Source organism: Mesitornis unicolor, unplaced genomic scaffold (genome assembly GCF_000695765.1).
Source record: "Mesitornis unicolor isolate BGI_N332 unplaced genomic scaffold, ASM69576v1 scaffold8550, whole genome shotgun sequence".
Taxonomy (NCBI): Eukaryota; Metazoa; Chordata; class Aves; order Mesitornithiformes; family Mesitornithidae; genus Mesitornis; species Mesitornis unicolor.
This window is the reverse complement of record NW_010157542.1, coordinates 1-20,100: the sequence shown is the minus strand read 5'-3', so window position 1 is coordinate 20,100 and position 20,100 is coordinate 1. Positions and strand designations below refer to the sequence as shown.

General features: G+C 42.5%; 2 protein-coding genes across 2 annotated transcripts in view; one reads left to right on the top strand and one right to left on the bottom strand.

The window, feature by feature from the left end:
- The window catches only part of VEPH1 (ventricular zone expressed PH domain-containing 1), a gene marked incomplete at its 5' end in the record, with an annotated part of 54,275 nt that extends 34,880 nt beyond the window's left edge, over positions 1-19,395 (bottom strand). Inside the window, 3 exons of the mRNA XM_010180420.1 lie at positions 4,605-4,814; positions 6,368-6,534; positions 19,221-19,395. Coding sequence (XP_010178722.1) covers positions 4,605-4,814; positions 6,368-6,534; positions 19,221-19,395 — 552 coding nt within the window. The remainder of the gene's footprint in view (positions 1-4,604; positions 4,815-6,367; positions 6,535-19,220) is intronic.
- Positions 11,203-15,388, top strand: PTX3 (pentraxin 3, long). The gene is made up of 3 exons (XM_010180409.1): positions 11,203-11,350; positions 11,749-12,270; positions 14,775-15,388. The coding sequence occupies exons 1-3, from the start codon at positions 11,203-11,205 to the stop codon at positions 15,386-15,388; spliced, it is 1,284 nt and encodes a 427-aa protein (XP_010178711.1).
- Positions 19,396-20,100: the final 705 nt, after the last annotated feature.

Sequence of the window (20,100 nt, the reverse complement as noted above, 5' to 3'; positions counted from 1 at the left end):
ACATTTTCTCAAGCAAAAAGTCAACTTACTTTAAGCAAAAGAGGATTTGCTAAACCAGGCCATGACAGAGATAAATGGGAAAAGTGTGGCAGAGAAATTGCTTCCCCTCAGCCATATGGGGAAAATGCACAGCTCCATCCTCGCTAGGCTGGGCTGGGCTGGGGCAAGGAGAAAAAGAGCTTTTTTATCAATGACTTGAAAGAGGTTGCCTTTTTGTACATATTCACTGGTTTATTTGGAAGACAACCCTCCCTCCAAGAGATAAACACAGGCTCAATTAACATTTAAAACACATTTTGGTTTCCTAAACAAACGGTGCAGCAGACGTAACTGGAAGAGAAGTTCTGACCGCTTTCAGGTCGCTTTGATGCGGCTGGAGCAGTTCCAGCCCTGCTGAAATGCTGCTACTCGCCCGCAGTGAGGTAAAAGAACAATAAACTCCACTGAGTAACATAATATGGAGCTGCTATACAAAACAAAATTACAGCAAAATAGCTCAACATGAAAGCAGTCATTATCCCTGCCACAATTTTTATCCAAAAATTTTCAGAAAGCCTATTTGGATATAACACAACCCGTTGTTATTTTAACAACCCTTATTTTACATATTTGTGTATTTTTTCAGAAGCATCCCTTGCATTTTGTGGCATCACCTCTGCCCATAGGTGAAGATGAAGTGAGGTGTGGCAAAGTATCTTACTTTAGCTTAAAAAATTCTACGAAACTCGGGCTCAGAAGACTGCAAGAAGAGATCAAAAGGCTTTCAGAAGTAACTCCAGTTTCCAGTTGGTTCAAAGCATACAGTTATTAGAAAAAAACAACAACAAAACAACAAAAATTAAAATGTTCAATTGAGCTATGCCCCAAGATGGTGTTTTGCTTTGCACAGATTTATGGTTAAGGGACAAATTCTGATTTCAGCTTCACCCCTGAGACCGTCCCTGCCATCAACAGTGGCGTTTATAAGCAAGGGGGCAACCTCCAAATTAAAGCGGTCTCCTTGCAGCCAAACCTCTCATCTCTCCAGGGTCTATCCGAGCTGCCAAATTGGAGACAGTAATCCAGGAAAGCACTTCTAGAAGGCAGCAGAAAGGATTTTCTGCTCATATCTGCAATTTTTATCTACATAAAGGGCTGAGCCTCAACCTTTGCCTCCTCTTTTCCCCAAGTAAACCGCCCAATGAAATAAAATGTCAATGAATAAAATTCCAATGCCACCGCTGTCATTTCATTTCCCACTTGTTTTGCTTGGCTGGGAAGGGGATGCTGATTCACATCTATAATTAAGAGCCAGCAGCATAACCATAACACAGCTCCGCTATAGGAAGGGGAAGGGGGGGACAAGTGACAACAGAGGTTTCCGTGAAGGCATTGTCATGAGGCTGCGAGGTGAGACCAGCAGCAGCACACACGTCTGCACAATTTTCCTGCAGCATTTCTATTTGTACCTTATCTAAATAAATTAATTGGTGCAGTAATGCTTGTAACTCAGCAGTGATGCTTATAGATCAGTGTTATTTTAATTATTTCTTATGGGTGCACTCATTGTTATGTACCGAGCCTTTAAGATCTGCCCAGCTTTATGATGCCAGATGTGTTTCTGCTTGTTTTATCGCAGGCTGATTGAGTGATGCCCCATACATCAGTGAAATCCATCAGGGCATTCAAAAAGGCATTTATATTTCCTTTCAAGAGGCCTGATCTGCGTGGGAGCATCCAGAGACACCACCCATCTCCTGGCTCACCATAGGGTGGGGGCAAAATCTACACAAGGAACCGCTGGAGTAAAGCAAATAAAACATTTACAAGGGAAAAGGAAAAAGAGAAAAGAAAAAATAGATCCTCCATGTAACTAAACACACAAGAGCCACATAGACCCTTTGGTCACCATGGCTGCTCTGCTGCAACCCCAGGTAGTTGTGGAGCAATGAACGTCCCACCAAAGCAGCTCCTCATACCCCCAGAAACCGTTGCAGCCTTTGCACATTGCTTTTATCCATGTTTTTGTGTATCTGGTGATAGGTGTCTGGCTATCACTAACACACAGCCCACTGCGAAGGAAGGAAAAGCGCACCATCCCTCCAAAAATGGGCTGGAATGAAGCCTGCTGCTAACTCAGCACCTTCTTACAAAAATAAGACATACAACACGGGACATAATGCCAGTTACTCGACAATTACAAGAGATATCGGAGATTATCCAACAGATTAAAAAAATAATGTGTTCTGCAAATCATTTCTTTGTTAATTTGACTGTAGTCTGTGATTTCCAACAATATATGAAATACAAGTCCAGTTGGTTCCTTGCTTATTCTTCATATTGGTATAAAACAATAACAACAACAAAAGGCAAAATAAATTCAGTCCTGTTTAAGCAGCAGAACACAGTGGAAAAGGAGCCTCAGAGTCACTCATGTGGGGAGAGTTGGTTCAAGAAGCTAAAATACAGAATCCTAAAGAAATCCTTCAGTCCTGGTCCCAGCTGTGCTCTTTTGAGGATTAGCTGGCTATAAGCTGTAAAGCTTTAGGAGATGGTGACTCTTTGGTAGTAAACACAGACCTAAATGCAGTCAGCTGCAGTCCTTATAAAGGTAAATTTTTCTGGGGTGATGTACACAAACCAGGGGAGAACAATAAACTTCATTGGGCTTACAGTCTTCAATGCGATTTTGGGTTCTCCTCCTCCCTAGAAATAAGATTTACAAAGCTAAACCAAATCTGGTTTTGATTCTCACAATATAAATTGCATTTTAAATTAATATAAAGATCAGGATCAGTACAAACAGCAAGTGTAGTGCCTTCCTGTGCCATACCCATGGCCATCAGACACCCTCCACTCCTGAGATTTAAGGGAAGAAACTGTTTTCTCAGGAGAAAAAAGTCTCTCTGGAGATTCTCCGATGACCGCTATCATTGATGAGAGCACATCGTTATCTGTATCTAAAGGATTACAAATGGAAAATCTGTCATCTTCAAGGGAGAAGATGAATATGTGGAGGATTTTCCCAACGCACAGCAAAACGATGCCATTTTTTATCCCCTCCTCCCTCCAAACTGAAGTCAAAGGCAGGGCAACCAAAAGGTCTGGCTGAGAAAGGCAAAGTCTGCGGTGAAAACACCACCTTCCTGCAGACGAACTCCAGTTGAGTTTGTGCAAAACTTAGTGCAAGTTTTGCCTCAAGGATCACTGAAATGAATTATCCAAGTTACTGCACGGCAGGCATTAGTGCTACACTTCAGCAAATGGTTAGATTTGTCATGTACCATCCGTTTGCTGCCGTATAATCCAGTTTTGTCACAGCCAAAAAAAGAAAAAAATCAATTCTTTACCAGAAACTCTTTGAATTCAGCAGAACATTATTTTTGCCTTTACAGAACCATTATATGAGGTGGTAGGAAAATGTCTGCTAACCCGTGGTGAAAGACACCTAAGTGCATACCTGGGAATGAAAATCAGATCTCATTTAAAAAAACATTATATGTAATCAATAAATCTAACCAGTTCTGAGTCTTCTTTGGGTCAGATTCCAAACTGAGTCAATTGTGAAGATGTCCCTGTGAAGAGGCTTGAGCCCAGCATCACCACTGAGCGTTTTCAATATAAAGACACTTGTCAGAAGTATCCAATTAACTATGGCTAAACAGCCAAACTCTCTGGATGACGCTATAGGAGGAAGTTTACATTTCACTGTGTGATTACGACATTCCTGCGGGCTGTATGCATCTAGAATTTGATATCATACCAAGGCTGTGCAACATTTTTTTCCCTTTTTATTCCACATATGGGTACACAGCGACCTAACTTTGCTAAGCCCCTGGAATAACGACAGTTACGTGCTTTTTATCAAATAGGAGTTTTAAGCATTCCATAAAAAGCACTTCATATAAACAGAACTTACATGTGCAGAGACCAGATACATGGTAAATAATAATAATAGTTTTTGTATTTGTCTTCAGAGCTATAAGAATTTAAATATTTATCTTTTTCATGCTTTTTAGTCTCTTCTAGAAAGTTTCTTTCTTTCCTAGTAAAATAAGCCCAGTATCTGCAGAGACCCTTTACTACACGATTGTTCTTTTGATTTTCCAACTAAAGGCAGTCTGGGTCACTAAAATACCACATCTGATGTGGTGGTACTTGTTCTTAATAGTTTTTGTATTTGTCTTCAGAGCTATAAGAATTTAAATATTTATCTTTTTCATGCTTTTTAGTCTCTTCTAAAAAGTTTCTTTCTTTCCTAGTAAAATAAGCCCAGTATCTGCAGAGTCCCTTTTACTACACAATTGTTCTTTTGATTTTCCAACCAAAGGCAGTCTGGGTCTCTAAAATACCATATCTGATGTGGTGGGACTTGTTCTCCCAGCCATACTGGTGGTATCTGGTATGTATATCTGGTGGTATAAGAGCCATCGTGGTCTTAAGACAAAGAATATGTTCTGGTAGGGCAGTCTGGTTACTTGTGAAGAAAGGAATACATAGATCCATTACATTATACAAGATTTATATAAAAAAACACATAATACCCCCCAAAAACCAAACTCACAAACAAAAAAAACCCAACCAAGCCAACCCCAAACCCAACCAACTCTTGATTTCAAACTTACCTCATCAACACGACCAACAGCTCCAAAGATCTTTGCCGTTTGCCCAATTAAACCTGGAAAAGCCTCACCGATTTCCTTCAGGGCTGGAAGAAAAGCGGCCAAGGCTGTTGGTTCACAGCTGGATATTTCTATGAGGATGTTTAGAACAATGTCACTGTGGTTGGGGTCTCTCAAGTGTCCAAACAGAAACGGAATGCACTCTTTCAGCACCTATTAAAAAAAAATCAGACAGAAGCAAATTTTGAATATAACTTTGAATTGTGACCAGGTTTGTTTTTTTTTAATTGTGAACGCATCTAACCAAAAGAGGTACCGTACATCGCAGTGATAAAAATAAAACGCCAGCCTTTGATTTAGTGAAATAGCTGTGCACCCTCGCTGACCTCTGCGCAGAGCTATTGCTGAGGTCAATCCAAGTTCAGCTCAACATATGGAATAAGGGTAAGCTGCAGCCTTGAAATATTGCAGTTATGCATATATAAGTAAGGAAATGCCCAATTGTTAAAAAAAAAGACCAAAAAAAACCCCTCACCAAGTATTTCCCTTGCTCTGGGCCAGTCCTATACTTTAATGATTAAAATATAAGACTTAGCCTTCCCCAATGATACGGTAAATTAAAGTATTAGAAATTTTTGGTTTCCACCTGAATCTAAATAACGTAACAAGGTCAATAGCTGAAAGAGAGGGAAAAAAAAGAGGCAAAATCCTCATTGAACAAAAATAAATGCTGTAGGTAAGTTGTAATTTCTTGTAACAACCCAATTTTCAAGAGGCTGAGGGCTTAGTCCTTAAAATCCTCTTACAAACAGGATGCGGTGTATATAACTATCTGCTGAGTGATTATTTGTCACATAAACACACGTGTACGCTAATACACCTCTGATTCAGTGAAACTTGCATCTGTGTAAAAGACATTTCCACACAGAAACGGGGTAGAAATTGACCCATTTTTCTGTTATTTCTTTTAGGATTATCAGTTTTGGCAAGTTGATACTTATCACTCTGGCAAAATATCTCAGGTGGGTGGCTGAATAAGTTATTAGTAGTAACAAATAATAATAATATAGTAATAATGTGAATACAAAGCAACTTCCCACGGGTTGGCTCCAGCTTGGAGCCCTGCAATAATCAGTGGTGCACCCCAGCCCCTTGGCTTCTGAAGGGAGCTTCAATTCATCTGGCAATGGCTGTGATGCTAAAATTCCCTTGGCATTTTAGGGAAGGATACTAACTACTGTTGATTCTTCTTTTCCAAGGATTTTTATGAAGATCATAAATCCACAAAGCAGGTAGTTGTGTTCCTTGTTGCAATGCACAGGGTGCTGTTAATGACATGCAATTTCCAAAGCATGATGTATTTTGCCTTAATTAATCTCCAGCTCGCTCCTAATTGATTCCTAGCTCATGCTGATTTTCCTTGATATGTAATTTAATACAGTTCGTATATTCTAACAGAAACAGAGCTATGGGAATTCATACCCCACTGACAGAAGAAGAGCCAAAAAAGTTGAAAACAGTTCTGGTTTAACACAAACTTTTGGGTCCAGCAGAGTCATTGTTATGTTCTCGTTACAATTAGATGGAGAATTTGGAGTGGAATTAAAGAATTCACAGGGATTTAGGGTAAAAAAGCACTGCCATGCGTGTTATGGGACTCCTCACTGTTCAAAGAGCAGCTAGCACAGACCTTGCCAAGTCATCTGAAACCAATCAGCTCCCCCAAAAGGAGGTGGAGAATTTAGGTCTTCCAAACCCCGTTTTACCCCAAATTCCTTCTTCCTCGCCACGGTCTGGAGGAGCCGCAGGAGGTGGTGGTGTTCGGCTGGGTCCAGCTGAGCTGCCAGTGCCACCAGGTCCCGCAGGCAGAGGTTGATGGGCTGCGGCCGCCTCTCGTACAGAGCGGGCAGGACCCGCAGCAGCAGCACGTTCCCTGTGGACAGAGCAAGGGGTCGGTGACTTTCTATGTGTCCATATCCTATAGTCAGGGACCGACCCAGAAAATTGGCACAAACCCAGAGACGCCAGCTTTTAAGCATCATTTGTACAAAATGGCATAAAACACACTGTAGAAAAAGATATATACTGGGCCTAGAAGACAAATAAATAACCCAAATTGAGCAAATCATTACAGAGGAAAGCATTATAAAAACATAGGTCTTAAAAAAAGAAAAATCCTATTAATTATAATTTTCATTCTTAAGTACAATATCACAACAAGGCTTCTTAATGAGCTTTCAGATTTGAATGATGCTCTGCTGAGTCCCAGACCAAACTGTGATTTAAATTAACAACAAAAAAAGGAAAGCTAGGAAGCACATAAAAGCTATATTTCTCCTTTGTTGCGCTTCTGACTTTCAAATTAAATAAGCAGCACATGGAAAGAATAGTTGGTTATTAAGAGGACTTAATGCATGACAATAAATTTGAACATAAATAGTTAAGGATGCTGTTTCCAGGAATAGAAAGGAGTCAGAGGAGCCAACTGCAGACAGACACAGATACGCAAAACCCTCTCTCACGCATTTTCTTAAGATGTTTGTGCATAATTCAATTTGAAGCCCAGGCTCATACCAAAATATATAACTTCACATTGCTGTTCATGCCTGCCTCGATGTATTTAAGTTTCACTTGAAGAACATATGGAAAACATCTGCCTATCGCAGTGTAGTGTGGCTCCTTTTTGTAAGCCCTTGGAAGTCCTTCAGGTCTCTTTGGATTTGGTTTCCCATAGGAACCAGTGCTCTGGCCCGCTGCTTTTTCTCCCATTTAAATCTGAGCCTTGTAATTCTGAAAGCTAAGCAGGTCACTCCATGGACGGTAGGAGGAGGATATGTGGTCCAGTCTGCCCCATCTTGCCAGATAGAAATAACACACCCCAAGACACTGTTAGGTCTTTCTACATCACCTTGAGCCAAGTAAAAAATATGTAATTCATTGCAGGTTCAGACAACTTTGAGTCGAAGGGCTCGTAATTATCCCTATGGGGTCCTCGTGCAGCAGCCACACTTCTGCAACCCCTCCCAAAGCATTTGTTGTGCTTGAAGAGTCACTGGCTGCCCCTTGAAGGCAGCTCTGAGCCCCCCGTGCAAGCACTGCCGTTCAGACCCCGCGACACGGCGAATCTCTTTCTTGTTTTGTTCTATATACAACACACGAAGGCCAGTTGCAAAGGAAAGATATTTGCAGATGAATTGGCCTAAACAGATTAGCAAGCTGTTCAGCTCTGGCCATTTTCTAGACACATTCTTCATGCAAATCTCTTCCTGATGTTACAAGAGACTCTGTAAAAAAGCGTTGCCTTTTTTACGAGCAACGCTAACGCACTGTGGGATTCACGCAAAGCACCAATTCACCCACAGTTAGGACTGAACTGGTGAGAGGATGCATTTACTTGAACTTTTCTCAACTCTCATCCAAGTTTGAAATTGAAGAGCTTTGTAACTGAATACACTAAAAATTATTTGCTTTTCCAGATAATTTAGTGCTTACAGCAATAAATCCTCTCGTTGCACTTGCACACGCTCAGTTTCCCCTGTAAGTTTTCTGCCTATAGGGAACAGAGCCCTCAAGCTCCAGATGAATTTTAGCAATGGTAACAATTGCAAAAGCTGAAATTCCCATGTTCCTGGATGGCCAAAATTAATCTCAGCTGTAAAAAGTGTAGAGAGAGGGAATTCAGCAGAGATGAACCAAAACCAGCAGCTTTAAACAAGGAAAGATGGCCACTAACTGGGAATGTGCTATTCCCTAAGCTGGGATGTCACAGATAGGAAGGTGTCTGGAAAGTTATACTAATTATTCAACCTGATTAAACGAGCATTTTAAGTATTGTCTGTTTTAGAGGCATGATGCAATTCGACAGGACACAACCTGGTGAATCGCAGTCAGGAAACTTCTCTAAACAAAAAATACTTTGTACGGACACAAATTTGGGCAGTTTCCTTCAGTTACCACACAGCAAATGTTGCTGGGTTTACGTTTACTGACCAAGATAAATGAGAAGCAACCCCATCACCTTGGGGTGGTGGTTAAATGACCTCACTGACATGGAATTGCTTTTAGTTGAATAACCTGGGTTTACAAACTTGTAAACAGTCCAAGCCGACATCACAGTTTGTGTCTGTTCTTCATATAACTTAAGAAAGGTGATGAGGTGCAACCCAATTCACTATTTTCTCATATTTTCATGTTTTGAGCCAGCTCTCAGTACCTCTTGCCATTTGTTTGTCACACCTTTTCAGTTTCTAAGGGATTACCACACATGCAGCTCACCAGCCTTTTAATTCCTGGAGCATGGGCTTTCAGAGGTGATATTGAGCCCATCGACTTTTTTCCATCTTGCTTCATCTGCCTCAGACTAAACTAAGAGCCTGAAAAGTCTGTTTGCTGTCTGAAAACAGCAAAACATTATACTCAGCTCCTTAATTACCTTCTTTCCCTCTTCCTTCCCCACCACGCTCCCTCCCGATACTTTCCAGATTATATTTTCTCAGACTTTCCAAGCAGACCACACACTGGGAATTGTGCAATTCAGGCAGAAACCAACATAGAGCTGAGGACACTCGATGGCTTCGCCCCACTGGCCACATGTCAGGTGAGAAAGGGGCATGGTACAGCAGAAGCGACCACAACCACGTGCTGTGATGGTGCCAACCTGCCCCGGTTGCCCCAGGATCAGGTTTTTCCCCCAGAATGACTGAAGTTAGGCACATACCTCCCCAAAAATGCTCACCTCTACTTTATCAAAATTTTGAGGTTTCTAATATATTGCTGATGTTAGTATTTATTATTGGTGTTTGCAAGAGAGCAGCTGGAGGTCCTGCAGTGGCAGGAACCCCATAGGTACATAGGGTGAAACACGGAGACACTTTGGCATGTAGGAATAGCGCAGTACATGGCCAGCACCCCAATGCTCAGGTGGCCCAGGTTAGAGTGCCAGGAGCCTTCCCCAGTTCAAGAAGGGCAAGGAACGACTGGAGAGAGTCCAGCACAGAGCCACTGATATGATGGGGGGACTGGAGCACCTCCCTTACAAGGAAAGGCTGAGAGAGCTGGGGCTGTTCAGCCTGGAGAATCACAGAATCATTTGGTTGGAAAAGACCTTTAAGATCACAGAGTCCAGCTATAATGTGTCCACCACTAAACAATGAGGAGACTGAGGGGTGATCTCAGGAATGCTTAGAAATACCTAAAGGGCAGGGGTCAGGAGGATGAGACAAGACTCTTCTCAGCTGTGCTCAGTGACAGGACAAGGGGCAAGGGTCACAAACTGGAACACAGGAGGTCTCTACTGTGAGGGTACCAGAGCATGGCCCAGGCTGCCCAGAGAGGCGAGTATATAAAACGATACTTTTACCTTGAGAGCTTGGACCAGATGATCCTTGTGGTCCCATCCAACCTGGTATTCCATGATTTGGTCAGGTGTAGACTCTCCGTCTCTGGAGACATCCAAACCCCTGGATGTGTTCCTGGGTGAGCTGCTCTGGCAGGGGTTGGACTGGGTGCTCTCCAGAGGTCCCCTCCCACCTCAGCATGGTGTGAGTCTGGACCCTCTTTACACACTCCTGTGTGTGGCAATAAGGGGCTAAACCAGAGACTCAGACAGAATGGGATCACAGATTGCAAATCAGATGCAATTATGGGGGGGTTTTGCAATTCTCCAAATACTTCATAGCTAATATATAATTGGTACCATCAGTATATTACCCCTAACCTCGCCTAAGCAGTGCACCTCTTAAGTAAATTAATGGCCCATTGAACTGATAAGCTTTCTAGAATTTAAAACAGATTAACACCAACAACAATAATACTTGGCACTAGATTAATGCCTAATCCAAGAGCCCCTTGTTTTGTTTCTTTAAAGTTAACAGAAACAACTCTAATCACACAGCTGCTAATCTGTATGCTCCCAAAACAAGATACCAGCAGTAACATTATCCACAGTTGTGATGTTATTATTGGTAATTAGGGTTAGAAAGCAAGCTGTCTGAATGAGTTCTCCTTTATTGCTTAAAGCACTAGGCTGCTACTATGTAATAGAAGTTTTTACACATAACTATCAAAAAAGCTGCAATATTTTAAACCATACAAATGTATCCAAATCAACAAAAGTAGATCTATTTTTTTACTGATTCCCTCCAGAGACCTGGCGCATAACAACTACAAAATGAGTTTGCAGAGAATGCTTTCTGCCACGAACACAAAATATCATGATCAACACAGCCAGTGTAGGCATTGAGCTTTGAGCAATTTCGTCTCCTTGCTCCCACCCTGGCATGAGTGCACATCACAGCCAGCTGCTCTCAGAAGGGACACAGTTTTCCCCGTCCCTTCCCCTCCGCATTTCAGCCCCTCTCCATCTCCCCTGCACAGACCTGGAGGGCTGGGATTGAGCAAGCTGCACGCCCCCTTCTCCTCCCAGCCAAAACCAACACCCAGAAGTGCTCCTATTACAACACGGGCACTCGCCTTGCTCATTCATTCGAGCCAAGGCGCTCGCAGCATTTATTAGGGGCTCACTGCAGCTCCCTCGCTCATTCCCGTCTCCGCTCACGGCTGACTCCGGCTCCAGCTCCAGACAGCTCAGCGATTTTCAGGAATGCTGCCCCAAGAAATGCTCTCGCTGCTCACACTTTTCTGTGTTTTCAGGGCTTCTCTTTCTGGTCTGGATGAGGACGATGACTACGATCTCATGTACGTGAACCTGGATAATGAAATTGAAGGTCCCGTTCTCGGTGCTGAGGAAAGTAAGTAGATTTAAACTAAATTTGTGTTAAGCCTTCTCGATTGCTTAGCTCTTGTAAGAGTTATTACTGCAAACCTACATTTTATATCAGAGGAAGAAGCATTCGCCTGTACCAGTACCTTACTATGGACAGCAAATGCTAAAGCACTTGGATGGTGTGCCTTGAAACTTGCTTTATACTTTTTATTTTTTAGTTTTCCTGCAAAACACTGCTGCTAACACTTAGTTTTAGAATTGCTATAATACTCACTGCTTTACCTTTCTGTGTTGATAGAGGGAAATGCACTGACAGTCTGGAGCACATAAGCCTTGCACAGAGCCAGGTTTTGTCAAATGCTCCTTCTGTTTAAAAATGTAAGTACAAAGAGAGAGCAGCAACATCTGCATCTTCCATTCCAGCTGCTTCCTGTGACTGCCAGCGGGAGCACACCGAGTGGGACAAGCTCTTCATCATGCTGGAGAACTCGCAGATGAAGGAGAACATGATGCTGCAGGCTATGGACGACGTCCTGAAGGTGGACCTGCAGACACTGAAGGCAGAGCTGGGCCAGCTCACTGCCACCTTCGCCACCACCATCGAGAAAGTCACCTCCCGCGTCATGTCCCAGATAGAGGAGGTGTTTGTGAGGAGCGGTGCCCAAGCTGAAGGAGCCAAGAGGCTTCAGGAGTGTGAGCAAGGAAATGTCCTTGAGCAGGTCCTGCAGCTGAGCCACAACATGTCCAGCAGGCTCGGCCGCCTGGAGAGCACCTGGCAGCAGAGGGCTGAGGCAGAGGCTCAGGAGACAGCTTTTAGACAGGATAAACTCAGTCCCACCAGAGGGGACAATCTCGTTCTGAACTCTCTGTGGAAGGAGCTGCAGCAGACCAGAGCTGAACTGAAGGCATCGCAGAAATGGGCGGCTCAGCGCTTACTGCCAGCAGGTAAGTCCATGCTTCACCGGAGAGCTCTCCATAGGATGTCAGGGCCACCAAAACCACCCCTCTTTAACACTTTCCTCTGCATAGGACTCTCCAAAGCAGTCTGTACATACAGGGAGGAAACCCATCAGCTGCTCTCAAAAAAGAGGTGCTGAGCTTTTCAAACATCGGATCAAAGGAGGGTTTAATCAAAGCCCTTACACAGGGGAAAGCAGCCACAGGATCTCACGTCCTGCAGGCTCTCCCAGATCAAAACGGGTGCAAATAGATGCAAACATATTTTTAAACATACAAATTATATTATCTTGCCCTTTACCTTCCCAGCTGGTAGCTCCTCCGCATACACACTAGGCTCCCCCATTCTCTTCATGCTTGTACCCCCTCCTTCCCCTTCCTAAACCAAGGGCTGGCTCCTCCTCACCAACTCCAAGTGCCCAAGAGCAGAGCAGATCCAAGGATGTGCCATTGGCACCAGCCAAGCACACTTCCCTGAGGGCACCTTCACTGCATGCCGCTGTCAGGACAGAATAGCTCCTCAAGCATGGAAAAATTAGTAACATTGTGCTATTGTTGGCTTGTTGGGGTTTTTTGACTTCCAAAATGTTCAGCATTGGTCCTCAAGGGAGGTGGCCATAGAAAGATGAGCTTGTATTTCAAATTTCATGTCGTTTTTTCTGTGTGCTGTTATAAGACACACAAAAAGCAGCTACAGTAACTTGGGTATGGCAAAGCAGACCCCTGTCTATTTAAAATATGAGTGCAGAAGTGCTACATACACAATATCATTTATTTACTTACAGCTACATTGAATACAGCTCTGCCTACCACAGAGTTATCACTGCCTGTCTTGTAAAAGCTGACAAGCCTTTAACAACTGTATTTTCCACAAATATAAGTTATTGCAGCTTAAATCCCCACAAAACCTATCCCCGCAGAACCCACGGGGCGTGTGAGTAAGGAGTTGGGGCGCAGTTACACCCACCTTGCCATCACCCTTAGCATCAGGCTCTTACACAAGCAAGCGTAACTGCTTGCCCCGTGTAACTGCTACAACAACGCAACAACTTGCATAGCCTGTTGCAGTACAAACACAACATGAACATCATTACATCAAAGTCTAAGAGGAATCCATCCTTTCTTGAAGGACATGGGTTCAGCTTTAAAGGTAAATTACTCTTGCTCCTTTATTTATTGTAACACTTAAGTAATCTTTGTGCACTGGGAGCAGATCTTACAGCATATGCCTTTTTTCTCCAAACACATGAATTTTGCCTTCCAGAAAGCCTGATCTCACTCTTTATCTCTCTCCTGTGACATAGCCTCACAGTCCATTACTCTGCCCTAGGTGAGGGTAAAAAACTTGATCAGCATTAAGGATCTCAGCCCCATCAGTGCAAATACAGATGATTGCCACTGTTTCCTAAACGGTTTCACATAGAAAGTTCTTGTTTTTTAATTTAAAAGATACATGTTAAGTACTTCCAGAGTATCTCTCCGGAATTTTTTTTCAAGAGAAAATTTAGCAACTGACTTTAATTTCTCACATCTTGAATTACTGCCAGCCATACTCTACAGGGATTTCCTAATCACACTTTTTGTTCTTCAGCGGGGCTGCTTTTAATTTTGTTTAGGCCTTGATAATAAAGCCTGAAAGCTTGCTAATTAAAAGCTTTTTCACAATAGTGCTCCTAAGCAGCATTTTAAGGAATATCCCCAACAGTTGCTCCCTGCTCCTCCTGGAAAAACCCAACAAGAAATGTAAAATCTGCTCCAAGTAGGAAGGAAGCAGTTGGTGAAATAACACAGCAGCCCAATGCTGGAGGATACAAAGAGTCCTTCATTCACCGGAGCAGAAGTTTCCACACACATTTCAGATCCTCTCACTTGTTTAAACAGGAAATGAACCAGCTTAATTGCAGAAGGGGGCTGCTTTTTCCTCTATGTCACTTAGAATATTAAATTATATATGACTGGGGAGCAGGACGTTGAATACAAAGAACAGCTTGAGTTCAGTGATCATCTGTTACTTTCCTAAGTTTCATAAATTTCTGTTTGTGGCTTTAACTAAACTAATTTCTATTATCAATATACTGATTAATTGGAGACGAGAGATGAACTGTTTTAAAAATATCAGTATTCCAATATTTAAAAATATCAGGAGTCTTCTACATTTCCCACGCTTAAGCAGCACACGTGGAAGTTACTGACCAATAGCGGGGTCAGCAAAGGGAGTTGTTATAATGAATAAACACATCTCCACGTCCTTCATCACCACATACTGAAAAAAAAGCACACAGAGGCTAAACCAAGACCTAAACGAAGCAGGGAGAGCACTACCTGGCATAATTACCTGTTGTAATTATGGTGACCTAGCAAAGAGAAGCTTTCCCAGGAGGCCCAGCAGAGCAGAAGGCACTTGCCCTGCACAGACCCTTGGGGAAACCCAACTTCCCCAGACAAGCACCAATCTTCCTAACTCGTTTTCTTTTTTTCCCCAACTTTTCCAGGGTGTGAAACAGCAATTCTGTTCCCCATGCGTTCAAAAAAGATATTTGGGAGCGTTCACCCAACTGCTGCGATGACCCTTCGCTCCTTCACTGCTTGTATCTGGATCAAGGTGACCGAGGCTTTGGACAAAACCGTTGTCTTCTCCTACGGCACCAAGTTCAACCCATACGAAATCCAGCTTTATCTCAGTCGTGAGTCCGTGGTGCTCATCGTTGGTGGTGGCCAGCACAAGTTAACTGCCAAAAATGTCATCGTTTCTGGGAAATGGATCCATCTCTGCGGTGCCTGGAGCTCGGAGAATGGATCTGCGTCCCTATGGGTGAAGGGCGAGCTCGCAGCCACCGCCTGGGACATTGCTAATGCTCACACCATTCCCGATGGGGGGATTTTGCAGATTGGGCAAGAAAAGAATGGCTGCTGCGTTGGAGGTGGATTTGATGAAGCTTTAGCCTTCTCTGGGAAATTAACAGGCTTTAACATGTGGGACAGGGTGCTCAGTGATGAAGAGATGGCAGCGCAGAGCGGAGAAGACGCGTGCAGCTTCAGGGGCAACGTCGTCGGGTGGGGAGTCACAGAGGTTTTACCGTACGGAGGAGCCCAGTACATTTCTTAAATTCCAGCAAGGCAATTTGAGGCAGAAAATGTATTTCAAAGAGCTGAATGCCAATACGTACGAGCAAACAGAGCCACAGAAGTCCACATCTCTCCCATTCCCAAGGAAGATCAGTGTTGTGAGTTTACACAGCGAGGGACTGTGGAGATGGGGTTTGATCTTTGCCTGCTGCTTTGGCAAAACACGGAAAAAGACATGCATTGGAAAAGCTGTTCCTGAGGTCAGATGGCTTCTGTCTCTAGCGCAGCGTTTTTGAATGTATAAGGGTGCCACTGAGGACATTTTGGTGCTCCTGGCACCCCTGCTGAAACCAATACATTGGGTATCCGGCTGAGCAGAACAGACCTGAGGCTGAGCATGTTCCATTGGGTTTTGTGGTGCTAAGGGGAATTATACAGAGGAACCACATAAGCCAAGAAATGTGTTGTTTATTAATCATTATTAGTAATTTGTAGACTATAACAAATCTAGCTCCTTGTTTAGAGCATTATTTATGCCGCAGATTGACCCAACATATAAAAGTAATATTCCCCATCATAATCTGATGTTACATTTTGAGAAAAATGCAGCTGTATTATATTGTAAATCGACTTTGTAATAATTTTATTGAAATTATTTTTGTACAGTTGTTCTGTAAATAAAGATACTTTACTAAAGCTTTCCTTGCCTCTCGTGAGCCAAAACTCTGAAAGTACCAATTGGGAATCGGTATCCCATGTGTAATGCTGGTCATCTGGGGACATACTCAGTTTTAAGGTGCATTTAGATATCCAAAGTACCCAACTCGATGCTAACAGGAGGTTTGTATGAGGCAGAATTGATGAATATCCAGTGGCAGCGGCTTTCTTCTCCCATGCTCGCAAGCTTATCCAAAATTCACTGAAAACACAGGGCTGGATGCAATGTGTAAGATGCAGGTGCAGAGAGCCAAGACACCGGTGGTGATTTGAGCATAGAAAAATGAGCTGAAGTAGACGGTGATGAATCGTTACTCACTGGCTAAGTAACCATTTATGACAAGAATGCTTCTTCACCACCTGCTGAAGCCTCTGAACAAATTATGGTGGGAAATGTCTTATTCAAAGCAATTCCTGTTTCCATGGGGAGCAGCCCACCCTTCGGCTCTGTTCATGTGTTTCTGTCTTTCTCATTTCCTATAGATGTCTAAGACTGCACTTCGAAAAGTTTATTCCTGGATTATTATTCCTGAATATGATGCAGCTACCAGATTCTTCCTTCCACGATACAAAAGTAGTAAGAAAAAGCTATGACAAGGTAATTCCCACTTTACTGCGCCATTCAAGGGGGTTGTGCTTCATAGCTAAAGTTACGTGATCTGCTCCAAATTTTTGGCAACATTATTTAAGGTAAAAATAATTGCTTTGATTGCTGGAATTTCTCCTATTACCCTGGAATAAAAATGTATCTAAATTATAAATGCTTAGTAGCAAGCATGACAAAAATCCCTTGCTAAATAGTATCTTGACTACAGATCAATGAAAGATCGCCTCCATTCATCGGCTGTCAGCCAGGACAGACCTTCAGAGATCAGGAAAACACTTGAGATCCCAACACTGTGCAAGGGCAAAACTGCTCCCAAGTCCTTTTCCCATACAGTGCCCTCCAGTAAATGAAAACAAATGTCCACAAAACATGGCATAAAAAGAAAAACCCTCAAAAAGATCACCAGAAATCTCTCCTGGCTGCTTTTCTTACTCATACCTGAAATGCTTTGTCTTGGAAGAAGCCTTTTCCTATCTCTGTTCTGGTTTGGCCGATGACCAAATGAAAAGCCAGGCCTTTCCTTCTGACTCAGCTGGAAAATCTCCTCTTTCCAGCACTTTGCTCTTCCTTTACCAGCTCGATGGAGCAGTAAAGCTTTCCCACAGCCCAGTCCCCTCCTGCCCAACACCACAAGTCTCCTCCATCAGCACATTTCTCTCTTTCCTTCCTACCTTAACTATATTTTTGTCAACAGTTACTTTATCTGTTTGGAAAACACCAAAGTAATAGTATCTTGGAGGAGATTGGGCTCCAAATACAGAAAAGCCACTGCAACCATGCTCTTGAATTGCAAACATAGAAATGAAGGCACAAAGGCAAGAGGAGTGTGCCCAGAGTACGTCGCTGAGCCCGGCTCTGCTCTCTGACAAGCACGGCACCGTACCCATATTCGCATGTTTGGGAGCTGAGTTCACACTAACTGGAACAGAGCAGTTAAATACTCTTTCTAAAGAGTTCTTTTTTAGCTAATAAGATAAGAAACTGATTAGGCAGCCAAGCAGTTGCCTGAAGTACTCTAAAAGCCCAGTTATCTCCAAAATGCTGGCAGGCAGGGGGCCAGGTCTCCATCAGCCTGGCTGGGGCCGTGGGGCACCAGAACAAAGCCCTTTGTCTTCTGGGTTTGTAAATCCATCTTCAGCAGCTTATCGTGCTGCTTCCCCTCAGCAAACACTGTCTGAGCCTGCAAACCAACCTTCTCATGCCCGAAGTACAAATTCTGTACAGTGCCGTTAAACCACTGTACAAAACAGAGCGCTTTGCCTGTTCAGAGTGCCCCATTCCAGTCTGCAGTTCCCAAATCTGATGCCTACAGCAACATCTACTGGTAGAATAACATAAATACACAAAAACGAGCGGGAACAGTCACGGTGAAACCTTCAGTTGTGGCTGTTAATCATTTCTCCTAAACCTGTGGCTTTAAAATAAAACCTGTTTCACTTTATTTCTTTCTATTAATAGCGCTGAGTTACAAGTGGTAATGCACAACATTAACACATAAATACTAATGTCAGAGATCTTAAAAGAATTATCCATGTGGCTTTGCATGTTGTTAGCAATATTCTGTTCTTGGACTCTACTCAATTAGTATTATAACTTCGCTCATACATATTTATCATGTCTATCACACATTTGTCCTTAAACAAAGTGGACAGAAATATGCAAACTCTTACCATCTTAACGACAAAATTGCTTTCTAGCTTAGCTATAATAAAACATTTAGCTCCATAACACGTTTATTAACTACTACACCTCATTTATATTTTTTAATGAATGCACATATTTAATCTTGAAGGCTTAATATCTTCATAACAATGTTCTTGGAACAATTAGACTCTTTGCTATTACCCATATTTGAAGAAAAACAAACTGTGACTTTACTCCTGCAGTAGCGCTGTACTGCAAGAAATACTGTGAACTTTACAACCCCAACTAAATTGGACTTCCTTTTGCAGAGGTATGAACATTGTTGGCTTGTTTAAACCATAAAAGCAAAACGTACAGAGCTTAGCAACAAATTTCTATCTAAAGCTAATAATGTAGGCAAAATTAAAGAACCACTACAAAAACCTTTTATAACTTACATGTGACTACTTTGCCACAGAATGGGATTCATTTCACTCCCATTTATATTTTGGAGTATTGCCAAAGACACCAATAGAAAGGATAAGAGCCCAGTGAGTAGTGTCTCGTATCACGGCTCACCATTTGAAGTCTATTACTACAACCTATAATGAAACTTCTATAGTGTCAGCATTTAAAACAACAAGCACCTGAACACCCCACAGCCACAAAACCAGGACACACTGTCCACCGGGCTGAGTAAATTCATGTATTCTTGAAAAGTCGTCTTTGATACAGTCTGGTTTTGGATTGAGTCTAACATGTTTTATCTCACATTTATAGCTATGTCCATAGACATGCTTTATACATGCCACGTATATATTTTTACATATAACGTGTTTATTTGCATATATGCCTGAAACAGCCCGACCAATCTCATGGTGGGCATGCTGCAGGACCAAATCCCAAACTCTCAGTGCATTCATACCTTGAAGGACACTTTTGACGATGGTGTCAGTGTGCTCAGCCAACAGATCCGCTTTGGCGATAGCAGCCAAGGAGAGGTAACTCGACATATTTCTGCACAGCTCCTTATTGCCCCGCTGGAGAAATTTCACCGCCACTGGGACAGCCAAGGCCATTACTGGAGGTTGGTTGTAATTCTGTAAAAAAAAAAAAAAAAACACATGAAAAATCACATGAAAAATAAGCAGCTGGAAAGAAATGATTTAAAATCAAGCCTCACGCTGATCAGAGCAGAAGAACAAAAATCAAAACAACAGGGGAAAAATAAGCAAAGCACACATCAGGAAAGGTTATGATTTTGTAACACCACTGCAGGCAGACTTCAAAGAAAGAGTGAGTAAGGAAATTTAAAACTACTGCACCAGGAGATGTGGGGTATCTGCACATAAATTTAAGTCTTGACATTAAGGTCAGAAAAGGTTTTCTGCAACTATCTCTATACTTGAAATTGTGTGCACAGACTGTACACATCTATTCCCCATTAAGTTCCCATGTGTAACTGCCCTTGAAACCAGTAGGATAAGTTTATGTGTAACTGAGGCCATATATTCTTTCTGGAGCCTCCTTAATCAGTGCATTTCTCCTCTTCACTCAGTTTTGAGCATCTCTTTGAAACTGGATTACATCACCATTTTTGAAAATATTCCTGAAACATGATTATATTTAATAAACACCGGAAGGCACGGGCAGCCACTGGAACCCAGATGTTTTGGAAAGCAGCAAAATAGCACAACGGAAGGCAGTCCAGTATTAACACATGCTCATTCTGGAGCAGCACTGAAAAAGATATCATTTTTTAATAGGAGAAATAGATTTTCTTTATAATAATAAATAATAGAATA

What these genes read in the sequence shown, in the direction of transcription:
- PTX3 (XM_010180409.1), top strand. Translation starts at nt 11,203, where the DNA reads ATGCTGCCCCAAGAAATGCTCTCGCTGCTCACACTTTTCTGTGTTTTC. An exon ending in CGTTCTCGGTGCTGAGGAAA is followed by an intron (nt 11,351 to 11,748) that starts GTAAGTAGATTT and finishes CTTCCATTCCAG; the next exon opens with CTGCTTCCTGTGACTGCCAG. An exon ending in TCAGCGCTTACTGCCAGCAG is followed by an intron (nt 12,271 to 14,774) that starts GTAAGTCCATGC and finishes CAACTTTTCCAG; the next exon opens with GGTGTGAAACAGCAATTCTG.